Raw genomic sequence first — 24,706 nt, 5'->3', positions numbered from 1 at the left:
CGTAGAAGGGGATCAAATCCCGGTCGGGTCATACCAAAGACTATAAAAATGGTACTAGCTTAGCACTGAGAGGCTAGAGCAAGAAAACAGAACTGGTCGATACTTCCGTGGATGCAGCACAGTGGCAGCATCCACTGGCCCAGCCACAAGGAGACACAGTATATGTACCCACACTCCTGATGACTGCTCGTCGTCATAAGACAGGATATATTTACGACGATAAACCCCAAGCAATCATTCACTCACACAGTGGGTCATTGAAAAAGGACTAAAGAAGGTATTCGTTCTGAGAAGTTCAGAATATGGTACCGCACATACATGTACACCTAACGGTTATCACATAAAAAACACTTTTGAGTATAGGGTAGAATTTATTTAAATATTTGATTGTTGTTTATTACCATACTCAAGAATTGCCACATACGCGATGGCTGAAAATTAGACCAGTTCGTTAAGCATCAGTTAGTTAACATATATGATCATGACGCCGCTAGCAGAAAAATATCTTCTTATGCTGCTACACACACACTAATAGAGCAGTTTTGAAGCCAAGTTTTAACATCCTTGTACAGGTCCTGTGAAGGTGAACCAGTGCCCGCTGACGATTGCCGGGGATCCTCTGGAGAAAGCTGCCAATTTCCGAGGCTTTCTGGACGAGGTGGGTTTCTAACCAAAAGCTCTGCATTATTATGCGGCTCATCCATATTTATACACATTATATTTTTACCTCCCACAGGTTGTAATTTTGTGGATTTTTTTGCATCAAATTAAATGTCTACTGTCAACGGGTGCTGAAATATTACATGATGATGCAGTGCGTTAGGACTGTACTATCAGAAGGGCTGGTTTCACTTGGATGTTTTGTATTCCCAACGTTATCAGTCTTTTTCCCCTACTCAAGTTAAGGTCATACAAACTTGTCATGCACATCAACTAACGTTTTGCCTGTACGACAACATCTATGAAAGTGTTTCCTCTAGACTTCACACAATAGCCACTCTTTTCCGAAGCACCCAAGCACATTTTGATAATATACTGATCCCTGGATAAAAGTAAGCAAAAGTGTCATACTGACTGCAGAATTCATTGGGAAATCTTCTGGTGGAGTATCATTGAAATACTATTTTTTTAAATCATTAATCACTTTGCAAACAGTACAGACTGAAATCATCACATTTTACACGATATGTAACAAGTTATGTATTTGAATTATATCAAGGGTTCACTTACAGTATGACGTAACTATACAATGCTCGACGTGTAACCACATCCTTTGTGTTCAATGGAGAATGTTATTCTTATTTACAGCTGTTAATAACAAGATACTGTAAAGTTTAGGGCACGGATGTCCCAAGCCTAAGAAGCATCCAAAAGCTCCTGTAAAGACTTCAATTCACTGATGCTGATAACACAAATAATGTGGATGGAAGAACAGCTGACCAGTCAACGGTAATACCGAGCGGATATGCAGCATTATAAACATCATATACCCCTCACCAACTCTGCATCGTGAGATGTGTAAGCTTTCTCCATTTAACAGAGTTACAGATAACCATTACCATGTTTTATCGCGTCTCCCTGAGATTTTAAGCGTGACTTCAAACCAATGCCTTTGTCTGTGTCTCTGTTTGATTTATATACCGTTTCTTGTATATAGTTATACTTATTATATTTTGAAAAAAGATTTTTGACACAAAAAGTGTTTATGAGCTCTTGAACAGCTCGGCCACCGATTTTACTCACATAAATGCATTTTGCACACAAAATGTCCAAATCCAAAAGACTGTCGACAATTTCTTTTCGCTGCACAGCATATTTGCTTACTACATAAGAATTTATTCAAAGGTACTTCTCGCAATAAAATTTGTTTATGTAACACAACATAGAGTATATTAACTGCCAAACAATTGTGGCAAACACCATGCCTACCTTTAGCTGTTATTTTTCTCTTATATCTCGTATATTATTTATTTTGTCTTATGAAGTTACTACTGCCTGCTGTTAACTTCCGCAGTTAGTGATACATCTGAGATATAAATCAGGTTTTTTACTCAAATACGCTGTTGTATAGGTGTTTTGGGTCATAACCTACATGTACAGAATATGTCGCTCCCTTTATTTCGTAGCTCTGCTATTTGTGTTGACTTCACATGGTTGGTTCAGATCTTTTTCACTTTTGCCAGGATGCGAAAACAAAAGCATTTGTGGCAGTTACACTGATGTGTGCATTCTGAACACATGTCACCATATATACTCTCACTTTTGCTTTTGCTATGTAGTGTCCTCTAAAACTGAAAAAAGAACCTTTTTTTTCAAATAGTGTACATCATGATTAAACTGGCCTCCATTAAAGAACTGATGTTAACATTTTTTTTCGTAATATATGCATAGTTTAATCTTGCTGAATTTCTTTACTGTAGTCTTCTTTGAGGTATTGTATTGGACTCTATAGCTACTGTATACAGTACAAAGGTTCCTCTACTCTTACACTTAGTCCTTTTACATGTGAAGCATCCTTAAGGACGGTGTAAAACGATAGCCTATATGCTAGAAATGTTGCCCTGAAGCTTACAGAGAAAGTCTATCTTCAAACAGCAGCATTAAAGCAAAACCACTTCAGCAGACATATATTTTCATCTTGAATACGCTTGCCTCAGAGAATAAAAACGTGATTAAGGAAAAACACCGCAAACTTTTATATTGCTGGGAAAGAGTGGAAACGCATTGACAAACAGGATCTGCACACAGAAAGGTGAGGGTCTTTTGCCCAACGCTCACCTGACTAAACGAACTTCAGCATGAGCAGTTTCAATGTGTAATCGACAGAGGAACAGAATTTTACATCATTTGCATTGTCCCAATGATTGAGGCATGTCAAATAATGGGTGTATCCATTCCTTTCTGTTCATACATGAGCATCGGGCATAAATAGTTGCTGTGTACGTACAATGCAAACAGAGGAATTTTACTCCCAAGCAGATTTATCATAGATGTGAGTGTAATTTTGTAATAAATGGATCATTATAACAACACTGTACATGCGTATGTAGTTGTAAATACTTTGAAGGAAAAACAATGACTGTGCGTAATTTTTCTGATTTAAATTTCCAAACGGCTGACCCGTTGGTCATGGAAGACAGATCGGAATGTAACCCTGTAGTCAATCTTCATCAAGAAAGAGGTATCATAAAACTAACCACTCTATGATACAGCACCTGTAAATGCAAGACACACTGTTGGCGTCAAATGAAATTTTTACAGGTGTTTAAAATGTATTACCTTATTGTGTGAATAATCTTTTAATAAAAAAATAATAAATCATAGATCTGCTAAAGTTCACACAAAACTGAATTCCTTTTTTGATAAAAGTTTCAAAAAATAAAGTTTTAAAAATAAACAACAAGACTGAATGGAAATAAATTAACAAAGTATTGTACAGAAGACCTAATTCACCTGTAGGCTTCAATAATTAACAACTTATAAACTTAAATAGTTTATTGTATCCCCATGTTTGTGACTTTTTACCTGTCAGAAACCAGGTAACAATGTTGTGTGGAAGTCTTCAGGATTGTCAAAAATATGGCTTTAATTATAGACAACAACCAGCTAAGGGACACTTTAACAGATACTTCAGTCTCAAGATAGCATACTGCATGTATGGCAGTGCCACAGAGCTGTTGCCATGGTATATCTGTCCAATTTCAGGTCAACATAATCAACGATATGTGTAGGACTGCGGACTTTGCGAAAGAAGAGCACTTACTTGTGAAATCAAGATGAAAAAAATCAATGATAGAATTTAATACAAAGATAACACAAACAACATATATATTAGAAACACATGTATGATTGGCCCTGAATAACTTAAAATACAGTTTGGGATATGGGTTATGTCACAAATACAGAAATAAGAAACTTGCGCATGAATATCACTACATACAATTCTTTCACATTTATTTAAATGGACACGATCAGATTAAATACATATTTACATTACACATGCTCGTGTATATCAAAGGCTACAATGCCATCATTATGTACAAGAACTGTATGTGACAAATAGGTAGGTATACTACAAAAACAGACAAAAATGGTCCGGCAAAAATTTTACTACATAATCACATATTTCCAGTGAACAAAGATTACACATTATGACCGACCATATTTTTTTCATACCATTCTTTCATGCGCACAATTCATCCATGACAGTCTACACTTCCACTACAGCATCACCTTTTCATCATCAGGAATCAGTTGTAAGATATTTGTATAGGATGAATATCAAGCCTAGTAAAATTACAGACACCACGGCAGATTTCCAGTTCTCTTTGCGTAGTTCTTTCATTTTCTTTTCTACAAAATAATTATCCTTCTTGTTAATGTTTAATTCAGTCCTAAGCACTTAACACATTACTTGAAGCATTTACACAAACATCAGGTCAATTCTCATGATGTCCTTACACAAATGAACTTGACACAAACCCATACAAACTGAGCTGTTACATATCTCAGTCCTGCTTTGATTACAACTACAATTACATATTGATGGAACAAACATGGATAAAAGCAAGCAAAAGTGTCATACTGACTGCAGAATTCATTGGGAAATCTTCTGGTGGAGTATCATTGAAATACTATTTTTTTAAATCATTAATCACTTTGCAAACAGTACAGACTGAAATCATCACATTTTACACGATATGTAACAAGTTATATATTTGATTTACCCTAAATCACCAAATTTGCCCACAAAAATGCATTTTTAGAGGCATATAAAGGTCACAAAACATTGTTTTTCATGCTGAAACTTTTGATTTTCCAGTAGAGTATCATCCCATGCTCCAAGCAAACCTCAAAACACCTTTTATTTATTTATTTGATTAATGTTTCATGCTGTACTCAAGAATACTTCGCTTACATGACGGCACCAATGGTGGAAGGAAACCAGGCAAAGCCTGCGCAAAGCCAGTTGAAACCCATGACTCTATCAAGCAATACAGGGCGAGATATGTATATCGCATATGCAACACCCTTCGATATATTATTATCTCCACAAAAGGATGACATAATTCCATTCTCCTGACATCATTCTACCAATGAATATGACATATCTCCTGACAGTCTTGAACAGGTGAGTATAACACATGATAATTTTCTTGAAATCCCTGGCACATCACAACATATACCAATCCTCACCATCTTGTTCATAAGGTAGCACGGACTTAAGAAATAAATGAAATTTACCATGAGAATGTATTTCCCTCTTAAGACTTCTTTCCTTATCTTGAAGGTTGGTCCTGCAAAAACACCAAACATGCCTTTTTATTAAAACAGCTAGCACACAAATACCTTGAATTCTTGAGCAATCACAACTGAAGAATTTATTTGATTGGTGTTTTTCACCTTACTCAAGAATATTTCACTTATAGGACAGTGGCCAGCATTATGGTAGGAGGAAACCACGCAAAGCGCGGGAGAAACCCACGACCATCCGCAGGTTGCTGACAGACACAACCGAAGAAATTCAGAATGCTTAGTCTTTTGTGCACAAATGTAACATTAAGAAATATATGATTATTTGGTGGTCTAACCATCCTAAAAAGCTGTTCCTCTAATACGATAATAAATGCTGAAGTGTGGGAAGTGGTTTAGAAGTTAAGTCAAGCTTAATCCTTACCCACCTGGCACATAATAGATGTCACTTTAGGTTGACTATCCATACACTAAAGTGCACTTTGGAACAAAACACTCTGGGCTCAAACAAGAACCCAATGTATGACATTTCAATCTTAATCCTCTGTCATGATAAGAATTTATTTATTTACTTATTTGACTGGTGTTTTACGCCGTACTCAAGAATACTTCACTTATACGACGGCTGTCAGCCTTATGGTGGGAGGAAACCGGGCAGAGCCCGGGGCATGATAAGAAATAAATAAATTAATCCAAACCCCTAATGTTACCAAGAGTAACTGGTACATTCACACCTAGACATAGAGAAATCTGTTTGGGTGTATGACGTCTGCAGATTTAAGCATTTTATTATAATTCACATGAAACACCTTTAAGGTATTGGTATGTCAGAGGAGGTGGGAGTCATAATTAAGTATTCTCATAAAGGGTGATAACATGGTATTTTAGGCCTACCACATTAGTACTCTGATTTTACCCCTATATCAGTTGGAAATACTGGTACAGTACTAAATATTGCAATACCTATGTTCCTCTGTCAGCCCACCTAGTCTCAAAGAGGTCTGTACCCTGTCAAGCTCCTTCTCACAGTGACTGAGCTGTTTTTCTCTTGACTCCAGCTACAAAACAAGCCATTTCACACATGATTACAAAATGTTTAGTGACAGTGACTACTCATTAAACATGTCTGCCTTTGGAATCCCTGTAAACTCATTTATTAATATGTTGTTTCAAGCCGAAAAAAGGGACAAAAGGGAGCTAACTCTTACATATTGCACCGTTCTGTCAAATATCTACCTGTATACGTACATGTACTAAGTTTTATTTATTTTTTACCTGATTTGTGTTCTACGCCTTTCTATAGAATATTTCAATTACAGCATCATGGTAGGAGCCAATTGGGCAGAGCCATGGTATTACCCATACTAACTTTTAAACTGCTGCATTCAGTACATATCACAGCCACTGTTTGGATTGTCTCTTAAAATGAGCAGCTTGCATTTACATGTAATAAGATAAACTTGACCAGGTTTATAATAACCTTCTTACATGTACAAATACCTGACCTCTTATTCAGTACTCTGGCATTCTCTCTGTCTGGAACAAATATTCTTTAGATGTTTTAAATATGTATTTAATTTATTCAGACTTCAACTTATTAATACCTTAAATGTACAATGCCTAACCCTACCAATGAAAATTTCTGCAATAGCTGGTATATTTTTCTTGAAAATGCTTTGTAAATATATATGGTATGTAGCTAAGCTTATACATAAGTTAGTGTGTGAATGATCTACACATAACGTGCTACAGATGTAGAATGTCAACACTATATTCCCAAATATTGGAAATATTGGTCAGCCTTGCCTTTTATTGTTCTTTCTTCTAGCAGTTTAAACCTTTGGGTTATTTAGATACTAACAGCATGCATGCATGTGTACACAAAATACAAGCTAACACTAGCCACATTCAATAATTCATGGTATACATGCATGGACAGGTGTGACAAACCAGATTAAACGATAGGGTTGGTCGTTACCTGTGATCGACACCTTATTTAAAGTGTAATCTTAAACCGAAAGGTGCAAAGTATAATACTGCATGAAGAATATCCATACCTGAGAAGCTATGGTAACCATTGTCTTGCGGGTAAAAGACTTTCGCTTAAGTGTTAACACACGAAATCTGCGAAAACCCGATAGTAAACATTACCACGTGGCGTCTTGGGTCCAGTGACTGGGGGGTTTGACTTCCGGTTGATTACCTCCCCTGACACAACAGTTCCATCGACTCCCTCAAGGCTGCATACTGCAAGTTACGGTCTGAAAAATTCGCCATTTACGGTATTCGTGTATAGTGTGCCAAGAATTGCAACGTAAAACAAGCTGTAAAAAAATGCTTGGGATGGGTTATTTAACACAATGTTAAATGTGTCGTAGATAAATGGAATCCTGATTAAGGCACTGCTGTAAGAGCTTCAGTCTTAATTTAAATATGCCTAAGTAGCTTACTCTAAAAAAAATTATCTGTTAAATTTAACAGAAAATCTGTTGTCTGGGTTATGATAGAATTGTATTTCGTTAAATCTAACACACACATTCTATTAATTCAGAGTTCTATTAAAACTAACAGTTTAACTTTTTGTAGTGAACTACATTGTTTACATGCAGTCTTAGTCCTGTGGTCTGCCAGCTTCAGGTTGTTCCAGTGACTGAAACTAAACAACGTACAATTAAATTCAGTAATTATCATGGTCTAGACCGAGATATAACGTTATTCATTTTATTTTATATAAGGCTGTAGGGCTACACAGTAAAACTATAGGTCACCATGCCAATGTACACTTGAAGATTAATTGATACCGTAAATAACTGTCAGAATTTCAAACCTGCATTGCCTGTTGAACGATTACTCACCCAATGTGAGAAAAATTTCGCACGTTGTGACATTCTGAAAAACTTTGCACAACAAAGTAAACCTTAAATGAATTTGAATGACCCATGCATTTAAAAAGATAGGATACCAAAAATTTGACTGGCAGAGAGAGAGACTTATATATACCTATACACCTGCGTTTCGAAGCTAATTACACGAAGTTAATTATATTGGTTAATGGGCTATTCTACCTGTCACATATATCGGGCAAGGAAAATTAAAGACACATCTCATTAACGTCTGTTTCCAACACTCCATACGTTTTTTCCATCTCATCATTAGTTACCATAATATACAGCCTAGTGTCCCAACAGTGCATGGGTCCAAAACATTTTGATCTGGTCACCGTATTATGTACAAGATATGGCTTGGACAGCTTTTTTTCTGTTTTTTGTTACGAATGGACACATTCATGTAAGCAAACATTTGTATTTCGGCAATGTTAGCAAAAACTTACGGCAGGTTCTGGCATGGTTGTATTGTAGTAATACGCAGTGTAAGGCAACAGAGTGACTGACCAAGCATGTCTTTTCCTGGCAATGAAAGGTGTGCGCCAGACATGCATGTTTATAGTACAGGGCCTCGTGATTTTCACACGACTTTGGCGTCTGGATGACAATAGCTGAATGGTCTTCAGAGACAACGCAGGCATCATACTGGTGGGGTCTATAGGACAAGGCTTGCGTTAGTAAATATATAGGGCTATAGAGTGGTGGATCGGAACAAGGCAACAATACACTGAATGGTAGTCATCTGGGTGTTCTGACTACCGAAGCCTGGTTGTTGTCCATGGGCTGAATGGCCGACCTTGCATTAACAACTAACAGTACATATACCTGTTTGACACCGAGTAAAATGTGAGAGCAGTAATGCAGCCCAGTGTAATTTATTACTAATTCTAAGCAGGACCTTCCATGGCCTAGTGGCGAGCGTGCTGGTGCACAGAGCAATCATGGATGACCCAGGAGCATTTCACCAATTATATGTGATCGCTGATAGTTCAAGTCCATGCGGCTCATGCTGGTTTCCTCTTAAGTGAGAAAGTCTTCCAGCAACTTGCTGATGGTCATGGGTTCCCCCCGTGTTCCACCGGATTTCCTCCAACCACAATGCTAGCCACTCTGGTGTAATTGAAGATTTATTTTGTACGGCGTACATCTCCATTCAAATAAATAAATACATAAGTAGCGTTTGGCGATGTATTTTACGTTAACTGACTGAAGCTTATTCTGTTTCTCAGAAGGCAGACTGTGGATGGAGTGATACGAGTGTCTAAGTGTTTCTAATCTTTCTTCAGTCGAAAATTTTTACATTTTATCATAAATGAGACTGCCTTGTATAATGTCTGTCGATGTTCCACTCTATACAGATGAAAAATCCCTCCATATTCAGGTCTATATATATATATATATATATATATATATATATATATATATATATATATATATATATATATATATATATATATATATATTACATCCACTGAAATTTCAAATCTCGCCCTTTCCGCTCATGCATAGGATATTAATTGTAATGTAGGGTTTCACACTTTCACTCATTCCTGGCATTCTCTATCGCTTGCACTTACACAAAGAATATAGCCTTGCATTCTTTTCACGAAAGCGTTCCACTGCATGGTAAGTATAAGCTGATGATCCATTAAATTTAACAAGTATCCATTCACTACCACAGCCGTCTATCTTTACGTCGCTATAGCCTGTATAATGTGTAATTCCCACAAACACAATACCACCATTCGCGGTGATACATCCGCCTTTTGAAAGGTAGCTCAGGTTTTCTGGATTGGCTCCGAAATTTCCATTTCAGATTGAACAGTTGATGGATCATTTTCTTTTTATTTGTAGGCATATATTATATTCATTTCGAAGGCCTATAACCATCATGGTGAAGAATACGTTCTGTATATAAACAAGTGTAAATTTGCCATAGCTGTAGGCGACTTTTCCGCGAGAAGTTGATGTTGTCTTATGTAGGATGTAGGATGATCGACAAACGGACCGACAGTTAGAACAATACAAAGACAGCGCGACTTGAATCGCCGTTTGTTGCATCTGAACATATATTAACTTTCGTTTCGATAAGAGCCTTTTTGTAGGTGAATATGCGTGATCTAAAACATATTTTTGTATTGTCTCTTCAATAAGTTAATGAGGTTAAATGGTGTTGTAAAATAGGAGTTTGTCCTGTTTTATATAAGTTCTTGTCATGTCCCTCCATGCATGAGAGCTTTAGTGCGGGGAGAACAGCTGCGGACTCTCGCCTTGACTCTGATTTCTTACTGATGTTGATTAGATAGTGTCCTATATAATGTGACTCAAGAGGATATATAAATATTTTCAATGATATCAGGTTCATTGTAAATTGAATGGGAGCCAAAGGACAGAACTGGCCTTGTCTCATAAAATAAGCCTCGACATCTTCAAATTAATCGATGCATTCTAATTTTCTATGACAGGCCGGTGATGTCAATTTTTTTTAAAATAGAAAAAATGAATAAAAATTAATAAATAAACTTTTTTAAGAAGAAATAACTTTTTATTCACTGTGAGGAATTTATATGTAAGGGTAGAAGTCACCGCCGATGATACAGATTACATGGCTACGCTGACCCTTTTAGTGATCAGGTGGTTAAGGTACATATGTACTTGCTAGAACCCACCCAGCGCGGGTTCATTCTCGGACTTAGGCAAAGAATTTGATAGAGACAAAAAGCGATCAAGGGCTCTCGTTTGGGTATTTGCAAAGTCTTGAAAACCGCTTGTCTTCAAGCAACTGTGTGGTGTGTATATTTGATCGTCACACGTTTGCCAGTAACTTGCCAGTTTTAAAGTTGGTCGTTTGTCTTGGCCATGTACTTAATCGGTTTTTTTTCAGCTATGAAACTGACTGCCATCTTCTAAGTGATAAACATCCAAAGTATACCTATGGCGTTTAACAACACTCAGATATAAGGTAATCAATCAAACCACACGAAACGCAAACTACTATGAAATCCTTGCGCCATTATTCAAACAAAAGTTTCACCACATACCTTATGTGTATAGACCTATGAAGGCTTTATTTCCAAAATCATGACCTGTGGCTAATCCAGTCATCTTCTGGGTATTCAGTCGTCATGTGGACAATGATACATAGCGCAGACACTCCATGCAGAATCAGCGGGGGCCAGTGATGTGTCCAGACGTGACAGAAGACTCACAAAAGTATACAGTACTCAGAAAACATTTCGTTTTCGCAAACAAATAATGCCAGCGTTTTCCCAGTTCCTTTGCAAGCTGCTAAGTACATGTTCCATATAAAAAGATCGAAAGGCCAACAGTATATAGTGGGACTTTTGGAAAACTAAACCCACATTAAAGGATGTACAGACTACATGGAATGCGTCAAGCCAGTACCATTCAATGCACTATTTATTTTTCCGTTAACACGTTGTTGTTTTGTTTTTCTAGGAAAATAGAGTAAACTATTTTATACATGTGCTGTCGTTAATGCCACATGATAGAGCTATTTTTTATTTATAATTTATGGTGTTTCGATGTGATGGGCCAAATGCCATCTTCTATAGAAACATGAGTAGAGAATATAAGCTTGATGGCGAGAATATAGGATTATCGTTGATTCAAGTGATTTATTGATTTAATGTATTTATTTGTTTAATTGAGATTTAAAAAAATACTAGCACTCCAGAATATACAACTGATTCGAGTATATACATGTATAGGGTCCGCCTCCTCACCTATATCAAAGAGCAATAGGGTGCGGTGAGAGCAATGCTAGCTTTGTCGCTGTCCCTCAAATCAGTGAGCGAAACAAGCATCTGTTCCTGTATCATACTGTTTCATCATAAACATACTTTGCTTTGCCTTAAAACGTCAACTTTTCCAAAATGCAAATTTTGCCGTTCAGGGTTCGATACTGCACCAATTACTCCCTAAATATTTGCGTAGTGAACTGAAACATTTTTATATATGAGAATGGAAATTCTTCTATTACAAACTCTGTGATAACAATCGCAGGGTCGAAAGTGACGGTGCTTTCACAACGTTTATTCCTTTATTGTCTACATCCTGGTTGTAAGAGATACTTCACTGTTGAAGCATTTCAGCATTTCACTGTTGAACACAGCCGCGCACGGACACAAAGGCCAATAGTTGAATGATGAAGTTAAAGCTGAATAAGACCACGTGTATTGCACGAGGTTAAAAGGTGAATCATTTAAAAGGCAATAGTGTTGGGAGGGAAGCGTGCCTTGCGAAGAGTACGACGGTCAGTGGTTCACTCATACACCTGAACATTCGGGGTCATGTAGGAGATAGGCAAACATTTTTCCTTGAAAGATAAAAAGGCAAAAGGCTACCTCGATCGACCTTGTTTGACAAAAACAAAAACTATCGACCAGATGGTCGTCGTTTTTGGACACTTAAAAGCGACAAACACTATTTAGTTAGGAAGGTTCGGGTACCGCGAGATAATTTTTTTCACCTTAGTAAACAGTTTTTTGGTAGGTTCGTTTTACGGATCCGCATTACCAAGATCATGTATAAATCAAATATTCTGGATGCAGAGTACATTCTGAATGAAAGAAACAAATTGCTCTTGGACTATAATAGCAGCTTTTCCAGTGTATAACACGAGTCTAGAGTTCCACTACATCACTTAGTCATTTTGTTAAATTCCTTTCAGAATTACACCTTTTCAAAATAGCACACCTACTCACATCACAGGAGTTATTTCATCACTGCATGGTGACTAAATAATTATCAGCGCTCCCTGTTCACCCATCTCCTCATACACGGTAGACTGACCCTTCTACCAACATAGTGTAAACTTGTTTGAAAGGTGATAATCCCGATTCAGAAAGACTCTCCCTTTTCAAAGAGAGTCCGGTAGAGTGACAGTTCGACTTGAAATCAATAATGGTTTACCTCAAGCTACATGCTTTTGTGTATGACAAGTTGAAATCTGAGACTTTGGACACGGTCACTGGTTATATTTTAGTAAAAACAAAGTTGGACTTGAGTTGGACTTATTAGATTATAAAAACTGTGAAAAAGCACATCTGTTATTGTACACCAAGGAAACAACTGTGATAATGACTAGGACCATATGAGGCGCTTTTATATATACATATGCATGTGTATGCTTATGTTACAAGACAGAAAGTGTAACCTGATTAGTTAGGTTACACTTTCTATCTTGTTACACTGAAACTATTTAGTATGGCCATCATAAGTCACCGCGCACTTTATCTGCTAACATCCTGTAGTATTATCAAATCACAATCGTGCTTTAGGCGCGTTTATATTGATTATTAACTTACTGACTGGTTGGACTGGTTTAACACAATTCTCTAGAATTTTCAGTTATATGATCATCAAACTATCAATCTTCGTCAGGCACCTGAAAATCCTTCTAACGTAAATCCGCAGCCTAAAAACCGAGCTGCATTCGTCTAGGCGACCTCTTTGGCAAAGCACTAAATTCTTACCACTCCATTGATACACACCATACTATGTACTTCATCTGTGATGTATTCATTCGGACAGTTTTTTTCCAGAGATATGAGACGAAATGGTTGAGAAAGCCTCGTAAAACATACACCTTTTTTAATACACTTAAAACTCTCCATAAGGAGAGACGTAGTAAAGCAGCAATACGCTGCAATGATTAACTTAGAGAATACTATAAACTTTGCATAGATAAGCTTGAGTGGCCACACATTGATCTTTCACCAAGTAAATAAGTGGGTCCACCGGTGCTTTGTCCTCTATACCCGAAATCGAACGTCGATTTTATCCAGTCTTAGAAACATTTTTTGAACACCGGGGTCTCAAGTTTTCGCTTGGATGGCATTGAACTTGGATGTGAAAAAGTCGCAGTCTGGACACTTACTTTGTGTGCGTTAAATGAAATCGAACCACGGACAAAAGATCACTAGTTACTGACGAAGGAATAGCTCGAGTACAATGACAAGAAAGCGGGGATTGAGACACTCAGAAGTGTAGAGTTCAGCGTTGTATTAGGCATATTGGTTGAGTTTTCGCGTTTCGCTTACAACCAGTAAATGTAAGCCAACTCGTACATACAGGTGGTCTGAGATAAACGTGCTTTAACTGCGAAAAGAGAAATATCTGTAATCTTCCAAAACAGAAAAGCACGCAAAATATATAGCAGCTTTGCAGATCTGTCTGAAGGGTCAGAGTGCAAGCGACCTCGACTTTCTGCAGCATGCCGCAGCTGCTGTGAATTTGCACGTATGTGCATGCTTATGCATACAGCGCATAAATCTTCATTTTATGCACTTTGTAATCATTCGCACAATGAATACGTTCAGGCCAGGGTCGGGTCTTTCAAATTCGATGCATTGATTGGGATTTTTGCATGACCTCATTCTGCTTTTGTTATTGACTTTGAAATTTAGCTTTCTGTGAAGAAATGGGTTAGTGCTGGCCATCGGCCAATATCCCTTCCCCTAATTAATTTGGGTACCACTCTCAGTTTATGACTTAAAAAGCAATGTTTTATAAGATTATTTTAAATGAGTGTTTTGTGTCAAAAAGCCTGCAGACAGGTTTTGGCTTCGCCATTGACAGTTTTTAGGACTTAAGAATTTGAAATCTCATGGATACCGTCCAGAAACCGTAATGACACATGTAGGTTTCTAGTTTTTTGGTATTCAATGACATGAGCCACTTTTTTAATGACAGACAGATCAGGTCGAAATGTCACAATGACATAGTAGAATTTTGTATAAAATGTCCGAAAGAGAGACATACGTGGTTTGTAAAAAATGTGATAGTGACATAATACACGGTTTCTATAAAATGTCATGACATACATACATGGTATAAAATGTCAAAATGACATACATACGCGGTTTGTATAAAATGTCATAGTGACAGACACACGTGGTTTGTATAAAATGTCGTAATGACAGAATACGCGGTTTGTATAAAATGTCATAATGTCATACATACGAGGTTTGTATAAAAACGACGAGGGCTCAGTGATGAGTGTACATATATTGTGTATCCTTGTGGCAGGACGAGTCCATGCCGGCAAAGAGCAGCCGCCACTGAAGCATCATGTCGAAGACATCAGTCATGACACCCCACCGAGTAACACCGAGTACTGACCAGCTCTAACCTCTCAGTGCTGAGCGCTAAGCAGCAACAAATACCAGTTTTTTAAAGTCTTGGTATGATTTCGAGGCGAACACTTTAACGATTAGGCCACCAAAGCGGTCCGTGGTTTGTATTAAGTGATATGCTAATCTGATGAGCACAACAGAATTGAAGCCTTTATAGTTGAAGTACAAAATCCAGAATTCGGTGCAGTTCGGATGGCATCATACTATATGTTAAAAGAGACGACATTCGAGTAATTCTAGGCCTGTGACATCTAATATATTGTAATTAACATCACTGCATGTTTTAACTAATTCTCATCAATTCTGGTGCTAAGCGATTGTCGAAGTTACTACGAATTAAGCTTTTACATGAACAGTTAAAATAAACCCTAAGATAAATGACGATAAACAACATATTCGTATGTCGTATTCTAAACTTCTATGGCCCAAATGGTGATGAGAAAGGTGTCGGTATCCACCGTTTTCAAATTAGTAAAACATGAAAGAAGCACAGAACTCAGACATGTTGGCCTATATTTGGGGTCCATGCGACAGCTAGACCGTGTGCTACCCCTTTTTCGTCTTTGAAATAATATCTGTTTCAAGGTATAATAAAGGTTATCAACTGCTCTTGATCACCCATTATGCTGTAATGACATTTGACGTAGCACACTCGTGGGATACTTATGACAACTATATACTGATAGCAATTCGTAGCCTAAATATCCAGGTTATCATAATGACATACACGTCCAGTCTAAACTGGAGGCTATGTGGCAACAAACACTGGTCAGAAAATTTATCTGAGCATGTTGTCATTTTTTTCTTCTCCAGAAAGGCTCAAGACAAAAAAATATATTCATAATGTAGATATAGGAACATTGGCAGCCATGCCGGTTACCATGTAGCTCGGACACAAAGTAATTATATCCATAATGCAGAATTATGGGAAATACCAATGAGGTTACCTTGACCAGCTTGGAAATAGGTAAACGTGAGGCGCGACATATCTTTCCTATGTATTTACATCTACAAAAAATTAAAAATCCACCTTTATAGCAAATGTGGTCAATATTGGAACCCCTGAAACAGGGAAATTTGGGGCGAGACACATCATCACCTCTGCATTTATTTAAAACGGAACATGGACTGTTAGCAGACAGTTGAACACACAGACAAAACCGTGGTCTGGTAATACGACGAGCATATGTATGGTAACAAGCATTTATGAAAAATATGTACCATTCCTATTTTTTCAATATGGTACATGACTATGGTACACAGACGAAGTAACATCACTCCAAGCTGATCTGAATGCATTTCGTAAATCTGATATTTCGCGTATTTGCGTTGTCATATAACTTAATGTCTGGAACTGAGGGTGGGGGTTTTGCTCGCCATACTTTGGCTTCACGCCTGCATATACCTGTCGACGTTGATGTTAAAATTAAAAAATAAGCGGATGAAATCCATCAAAATGGATGGACATTCTGAGAATATTTTTTTATTACTCACAATACAAATTTCACGCTGAATATTTGCGTCTTGTACCCTAGATTACCCTGCTTGACTGTACCCTGCTACTAAATTACGGCTATAACTTGTATGAGTATGTACAATTGTACTATTCACTTTGCCTTGTTCACGTCTCCTCATTCTTCTGGGATTCCACCCAGTCTGCTGAGAAAAATTTGAATGATTTTCAGACCTGTTCGTCTGGTTTAGCCGTATTGGGCTGGGTTGTAGGAAAAAGGTGATACGCTCCAGTAGCACTAAAAATAAATAGCTCACAAACTGTAGCTCAGGGTATTTGCTGACTCTTAACCAAATCAAGCAACTTAGTGAATTATACTAATTGCTGAAACCAAATTACAACGCCACTCGTTTGTTAACTTTACCGAGATGTAATGTGTAATTCTGTTACGAATAAGCACTTAAACAAACAAAGATTAATGTGCATACACTGTACAATAGGAACGCAGGAATACAGTTAGCAATAAAACATTACATTGGTAATATACATACTGATCCAATTTTTTGCACAGGGTTATGGCAAGATGTAGGAATGCCAGATATACTTTGGCACAGTATAAACGGAAAGAACAGATCCACATATTTTGTCGATACCTATGCTCTATGTATATCCACAAGAAATATTTCTTCAGTATAAAGGCGCTGATTCAATAACAACGTCAGTAGTTAACATGCAATTTTGAAAATCGACAGATTTTTATTGACAACAAATTTTAACTGTATATAATTTAGTATTCCTGAAGATTATCTGCAATCTGAGTTATTATATTTGCATCGTGAAGAAAATCATCTTTTCGGTGCTACATTTTAAAATTTGGCTTTGAAAAATTAACTGCCTTAAACGTTAAAATGTGACATTCATCTATCTTTTTTTTAATAAACTGCATTAGGAACGCTATACACATTCTACACAATTTTATAGTGCACGAAGTTCAGTTTCTCTGTGTCATTCCAGTGAAAAGTCTTGATTTCATGCACTATATGCTTGTAACACTCAGTAACAATAGGTCAATGTATGACTCATGTATGATTTTATTGTTCTTCTTCATCATTTTACAAATTGCAGCAAGTACAAGTCTATATCTCCAATACAAAAATGTTATGTATCAATGTATGCCACAGAGATGTCATTACATGCAGTTCATATATTATAAATATATATCATCTTATAGGATGAGAAAATATTACCGATTATATATGATCGAAGCAACATTCTGTTGTATGCTTCACATAATGTTGTTTTCTCGTGCATTCCACAAGTTATATACTTCCACCACAAGCTATACCTGAGTGTATTTTTGAGCCGGTACCGCTTTTTCGTGTTCGTGGCTTGTCCACTTTTTGGTGCAGCATTTCGCTGTTATGTCCAATGCGCCAGCATGTCCAGGCGGCATTCCTTTCCTGACAACGGGTTTGTGGACAATGGAGTCGAAGTGCAATGGTCCGTGTCTTATTACATCTCTATAGAGAATCACTGACCACTCAGATCCTGAGGCCAACAAAGGAAATTCATAATTGTTTTCGATATATTCAGTAGTCTCTTTGACCATTGGTTCGACGCGATTGCCTCATGGCCTGGGCAATGTACATAAAGACCGTCAAATTGTCACTGCTCAAATAGGACACTGAGAAATCTTGACAGCGAACCCGCAGTGCTAATCCAGAAGGATTATACTACACATCAGCAGGTAAAGGATGATTTTCAAGTCTCCATGACATTTTGTTTGCTTACTGATACTGACTCTTCATTTGGTTTCTTAGTATATTCTTATACTATAATCTTGAATGCCTTTAACTCGGTTGCCTCAGTTATATGTTTTTTCCCCAAATACCTAAACTAACGCACGTTGCATGCAGCGTATTGGAGATTTGTTACATGAATTACGAGGGTTTAGGGTTAATCCAAATTTATGTTTTCGATTGCTTAGTTAAAAAGATGTTTTTATAATCGTATAATTAATATACATAACGAGATATACTTAGACCATATTTTCGTCTCAATGCCAGTAGAATAAGCCAACATTATTAATATCTAAAAAGAAACTACACAGTTGTGCAGCTAAGCGTCAATTTCAACCTTTGGCTTCATTCAAGCTGCGCAATAGCTATATGTGAGAAGTGCGTTTGGCATACGTACTGCTCACTGTCGTGGTTCTTGGTCACCAGTGTGCCTTTGCCTAATACAATATGACCGAAATATTGCCTAGGTGTAACGTTCAGCATTTATTCACGTATTTATGCCTTACTGTTTTCTTTTGATTTATACCTCAGAAGCTGTTTTGACAGCTGAAAGGTTTGTTGTTTTAACTATAAATGAGGAGAAATTTTGGAAGCCGGATAAAGTCATTATGGTACCATTGCCCGACGATGACACGAAGCGATGGCACGATGATGCAAAGAGATGGCACGATGGCACGAAGCGATAACACGATGGCACGAAGCGATGGTATGATGCTAACATCGTGTCCTCGCTTCGTGCCTTCGTGTCAACGCATCGTGCCATCGCCCTCCCAAGTCTTTATATTCATTTTGCTCTACTGACCAATTATTTTTATTTAGCGTCGAGCATTTACCCCTTAACAAGCTGGAAGCGGAACTAAAGTCTGTTTCTTTTAGCCAGTCGCTTATATTCGGCTATTTTGTAAAAGAAGTCATTCTCGCAACCAAAATTGTCTAGTCAGAGACACGTAACAACACGAGTTCTACACATGGACATATTGGAAATCCCTATTCTTGAACAGAAAATGAAGTTAAAACACTTTCTCTAATCCATGGTGTTAAACTGTATAAGCTCGGTTTCGACGGCAAGAACGCATTGCCTCATTGACGTCATAATTATTCAATATGTTTTCACATATGGTGATACCAGTTACTTAAACTGCTATCGACTTTAAAGGAGAAGAAAACTTAAATATCAAACAAATATTTAAAAGAGTAGTATGCATTTTCACGCTGGTGCATGCCATAACAAAATTCTAATGCGTACTTCAAGTTGATAAATTATAATTTGATTTATAGTTGATTAATTCGCGGTTTACGACTCCATTTTGCCTAAGAACTAGTCTCGAAGTCTTCTGTGTTAGGAGGAGAATTGCCGTCGGAAACCGCCAAAGTGCAGTTCGTAAATTTCCAGTAGAACTCTTCTTCCCAGAAGGTAGCGAACAGTACAGTTCGTTTTCCGATTGACGATCGGGAAACCGGAATGTTGGATGTAGGTTCCGAATTTACACGAACAAGCGGGCAGTTTTAACGACTCTCATGGGCTGAGAGGCAACACACCCCCAACATAAATTACAGGATGTTAAAGATCGAGGACGCGATGGACTCAGCGGTTCATATACTCTTGAAGTATATGATCGCTTATATATCTACTGTATGTAATCTATTCTCTGCGACAGTGGTGTAGGCTGTGTCACTGCGTGGAATTTGTACAAACCGCATGTTGGTGGAGCTATTATGAAGTAAATTACCCACCACGCCCATTACCCAGCATGCGTGTTGTTCTTGAATAATTATGACGTCATCTGAGGCAATGAGTTCTTGGTGTTGAAAACAGACTTGTAGAGTTTAACATTATCAATTAGAAAAAGTATTCTACCTGTGTTTTCCTTTTAATAATACAAAGGTACAACATATCAGTGTGTAGAGTTCGTGGTGTTACGTTTCACTAACGTAAAGCAATTTTGGTAGCGAGTATGACGGATTCTACAGATGGCTGAATATAGGCGACTGGCTAAAAGAAATAGACTATAGTAACAAAATGTATGTAACATGTGCACTACGTCACTTGTTTAAATATAGACACGATACTTGACACTTGATACTTGATCGAACGAAGCAATGACACAATGGTACGAAGCGATGATACGAAGCTACTAGCATCACGTCATCGTGCCATCGCTTCGTGCCATAGTGCCATCGCTTCGTAAGAGCGATGGAACGATGTTACGATGGTTCCTTTAAAGAATAGCATAAACTGCAGGTTATTAATTCATATTTATGTAACTTTCAGAATGATGTACATCGCGCTAGTATTATTTCTGGTGGTTGGGACATATGGTCAGGTGACGGACACTAGCCGATATGTTCTCCCCAGTGCCGCATTGACCAAAGTGGGAGGATGCGAAAGTAAGAAAGCCATTTTGTTTTGTTTCATTTGTCATTCATGCAAATTTACTGTAATTTTTTCTAGTACGAAGCAGTGTACTTCCGATTGATACAATTTTGTCTTGGTATGAACATACTGTTTGACTTTTTTTTTATAAATCTATTGAGAATAACCGCCTACATCATATCGACTGATACATTCTAACATTCATTTTCTTTTGCTTCATTTGGTGCTGGGCCCCAAATTTATCAAACGTCTTAAGATTTAAGTCAAAAATTCACAACCACAATTAAAATTCTTTGCACTAGGAAGTTAAAAATTTGTACCCTGATTCTGTACTGTAGAACAAAGAACTGATCACAGTTTACTTGTCCTGGGGTTTGCTTTTTAAGGACTTGCAATTTGTGATTTATGTCTTTTTTATTTGTTTATTTGATTGGTGTTTTACCCCATGCTCAAGAATATTTCATTTATACGAGGGCGGCCAGAATTATGGTGTGAGGAAACCGGGCAGAACCCGGGGGAAACCCACGACCACGTGCAAGTTGGTGGCAGACTTTCCCACGTGACCACAGTAGTGAGAGGCTCCGCTAAACACCTCCGCCACGGATTCCCCAACTTAAGATACTTTATTTATACTGGCCTTGGTCCCTTTGTCTGAATGGTCCCTTGGTCTGAATGCAAACACAAAATATATTATTCACTGACAATATTTTTAACAGTACATAAACGTCCATAGCTATGCTGAATTCCTGGTAAGATAATAAACGATACTGATATGGATTAAGAGAGAGATTAAAAAAAGTTTATGGCCTGAAATTCTTCATTTTTTTGTGTGATGAACACCTTGAGCTTTATTATTTTCAGACTATGATTTCGTCCAAAAGACACCAGAACTCAATGGGACCCGATTCGTGGACCGAGCTTTTTTTAAGTTAGGTGGAATTACAATTCCATGTGCCACTGGTACACTGTTTTCTCTCAATCCCAAAGTATGCGTGTGTGATCAACGAGACTCCGCCATCCAGTTTTTGAGTAAGTATCTTTATTTATGGCATCTGCTGAAACGTTGCATTTAACTGTACGACAACCTATTTAAATTTAACGAAGTAATTATCATACAGGCTTCAGTTATCAATGATCTATAGGCACCCTGGGCTTGGGCCGTTGTACGCACCTGTTCGGAAGCTGACAAACAGACATCGCTAAGTCTACTTTATGATATGAGTTTTGTCGGGTAGCTGGCAAAGGATTGTGATCTGCATCGAGTGATGCGATTTTCCCTAAACCCATAAACCTGAGGATTTTTGGATACATCGATAAATGCCAATAAAATATATCATTAATAAATAAGTAAATGAGACCGTGTCTTCTGTATTTTTATTGATCTCCGTTGGACTATACTATATTAGAGATTTCATTCATTTTGTTTAATGACGATCTTCTGATTTACGATTTTTTCTGCATAATGTAAACATATCTTAGGATCTATATGAGAAAAAAGTTAATGCCATTACGAAATACACTTTTCTTCTTTAGTATTTACTTCTTTTAGTTTTTACCACAACAATCTGTAAATTTATTATTGTAGGCAATTCCGAACGATGTGTAACGATTAGCGGAAACATGCAGATCGACCAAAACTTTAACATTATCCAGCGTGGGGATCCCAGCACTCACTCTATCTGGGTTGGCGGTTATGAATCAATGGTTGTTGGGGTTAATCAGTGCTTCGCTTCTAACGCCAACAACTTTAGACATATTGACTTCCTAAAGGGAACCAGCATCGCAAGAGAGTCGATGAGTCTTACTTTCGGATTCAGCATCCCCAACGATGCAAATGTCGGACGGCAATATACATTAGCTGGTACAGGTCCATGTGAAGATGACCTAAAACAAGGATCCTTTACTGTCAACTACATCGTCCAAGGGGGCCAAGGAGGCCTGCTTTCGGTTGAAGCTCTCTTGTCGGACAGATTCTCCCGGACTGGAACAGAAAGCTCTCTAACTCTTACTTGCGTTGTCTCCACCACGGTTGCCCCTATCAACCCTGGTCAACCAGTACATGTGTGGGTATGTACCGCTAAAGCTGTAATTTTGCACGGCACGTATTATCGACTTTTTTTGTCTTTCTTCTGGTTTTTCTTCAACACTTGTTTGTATTACAAAACCTGAGGGTGAGCCCTGAGCACTTGAGCAAATCCCACCTTTTATAGCTTTATAGAGTGATCTGGTTTATACACTGGCCACGTGGTAAATATTGAACCTTTAAATATTTATATCTATGTGTATTAATAACCTGTTGGTCTAGAATGCCTAGTTTTGCATCAACATGCCTTCAGTGCCGGATTTCACAGGTAATACATGTGCCCATTTGCCAATCACACTGTCGTCGCTACTCTGGTTTTACTCTGATGTAGTCTGTTTAAATAGAATTTTTAAACCGTGTGTTAAGCCATTAACCACATGTTAGTCAAGTCATGTTACGACTTTACCAGAAGAGATTCGATCGGTAGTTGTCTAAGAGATACAGTTTCCATTCTATCCTGTCCTAAATGTGATAGGTGAATTGTTCGAGTGCCTTTTTGGTCTTGAGGGCGACAATTTAATACTGTAAACTGTAAAGGCCCGATTTCACCGGTGACATGTCCCTATTTGTCAATTATCACACTGTTGATGCTGCCCTGGTTTTACCCTCCGTGATGTATGCTCTTACTTTGTCATCTCTTGCAGGATAGCACCGACTCCACGAATCAACTGACAATTTCGCTGAATTTACTCTCGAACATTGCTATCAGCGTATCACTTACCAACTCTGACATGCGATCGAGGGGGGTACCAGGGGGTGGATTTTGCCAGAACCCTCAAATAAACTCACCTAATGGGCGGGGAAGTAAGTAAATAAGTAAAATGAGTTTATCGTATTTAATTAACAGTGGGTTGACAATGGCAATAATGAGTTAAGAGAACTCAATTAGACTCATTTCAACATTTTGTGAGTTTCATCATTTCGTTAACAGGCTTTAATAGTAAAACTGGATGTAAGCTGGATATGCACATTTAATTAATGTAAGAGATATTACAGCTCTTAAATTTTTATTCAATTTCAGGGAACATGTTGCAGGTTGCACCTCGCAACTGTGCATTGTTTTTCGGAAAGGCTCCACAAGACAGCTTTATGTGCATTAACTCGGTAAGTAATCGGTACACATTACAATTTTTCAGTCATCTTCTTTGGAATGCTTGAAATATCATGTGAAATACATACTCCTGACAATCAGCTACATTAACGCTTCTTTGCATTGTTCTTTACAGATCAACTACGTCAGAGATTGCAATTAAATGCATACCCCAATGTTGCCAACACGACACCAGATCACTTTGTTCACAGCAGAGGTCTTATTATCAGAGCCAGGAAACGTCTGGGCAATGCTCGTGTTTAAATAGCTGTAAACGTCTATCATAGATTTAAACCGATTCAATAGGCGCCTTTTCTGGTTTCGGTTTTAAACGTTTATGAGTCTGTGTTGGTTTTTAATAGTCTAGTAACATAGGTCACAATTCAGGGCAATTACACATGGTTTGTCCAATGTACTTAACTTTACGTTCTTTAATAAAATTGACATGCACGCGTCTTCAACCTGTGTGTTTACCACAAAATTTTCTGTTCTGTGGTGTTGGGTTTATGTCGTTCTTCATCCACGATGTATGCCAGCTGGACGACGAAAAGACCACTTACACCTAAACAGGACTAACTGTGTGAGACTTCTTAATGAAGGGAAGGGAAA

General features: G+C 37.7%; 1 protein-coding gene and 1 long non-coding RNA gene across 2 annotated transcripts; one reads left to right on the top strand and one right to left on the bottom strand.

Moving 5' to 3' along the window:
* Positions 1-3,508: 3,508 nt before the first annotated feature.
* LOC135471839 (uncharacterized) lies at positions 3,509-7,430 on the bottom strand. The gene is made up of 4 exons (XM_064751225.1): positions 7,311-7,430; positions 6,217-6,311; positions 5,245-5,297; positions 3,509-4,353 (listed from the first exon to the last, which is right to left on the bottom strand). The coding sequence occupies exons 1-4, from the start codon at positions 7,329-7,331 to the stop codon at positions 4,244-4,246; spliced, it is 279 nt and encodes a 92-aa protein (XP_064607295.1). The 5' UTR covers positions 7,332-7,430; the 3' UTR covers positions 3,509-4,243.
* A 16,296-nt stretch (positions 7,431-23,726) lies between these two features.
* LOC135470190 (uncharacterized) lies at positions 23,727-24,333 on the top strand. Its single transcript, XR_010444377.1, has 3 exons — positions 23,727-23,811; positions 24,029-24,111; positions 24,234-24,333. It is a non-coding gene; the product is annotated as an uncharacterized LOC135470190 (long non-coding RNA).
* Positions 24,334-24,706: the final 373 nt, after the last annotated feature.

This window comes from Liolophura sinensis, chromosome 7 (assembly GCF_032854445.1).
Source record: "Liolophura sinensis isolate JHLJ2023 chromosome 7, CUHK_Ljap_v2, whole genome shotgun sequence".
Lineage (NCBI taxonomy): Eukaryota > Metazoa > Mollusca > Polyplacophora > Chitonida > Chitonidae > Liolophura > Liolophura sinensis.
Note: the sequence above shows the minus strand (reverse complement) of the source record. Positions and strands in the feature narration are given on the sequence as shown.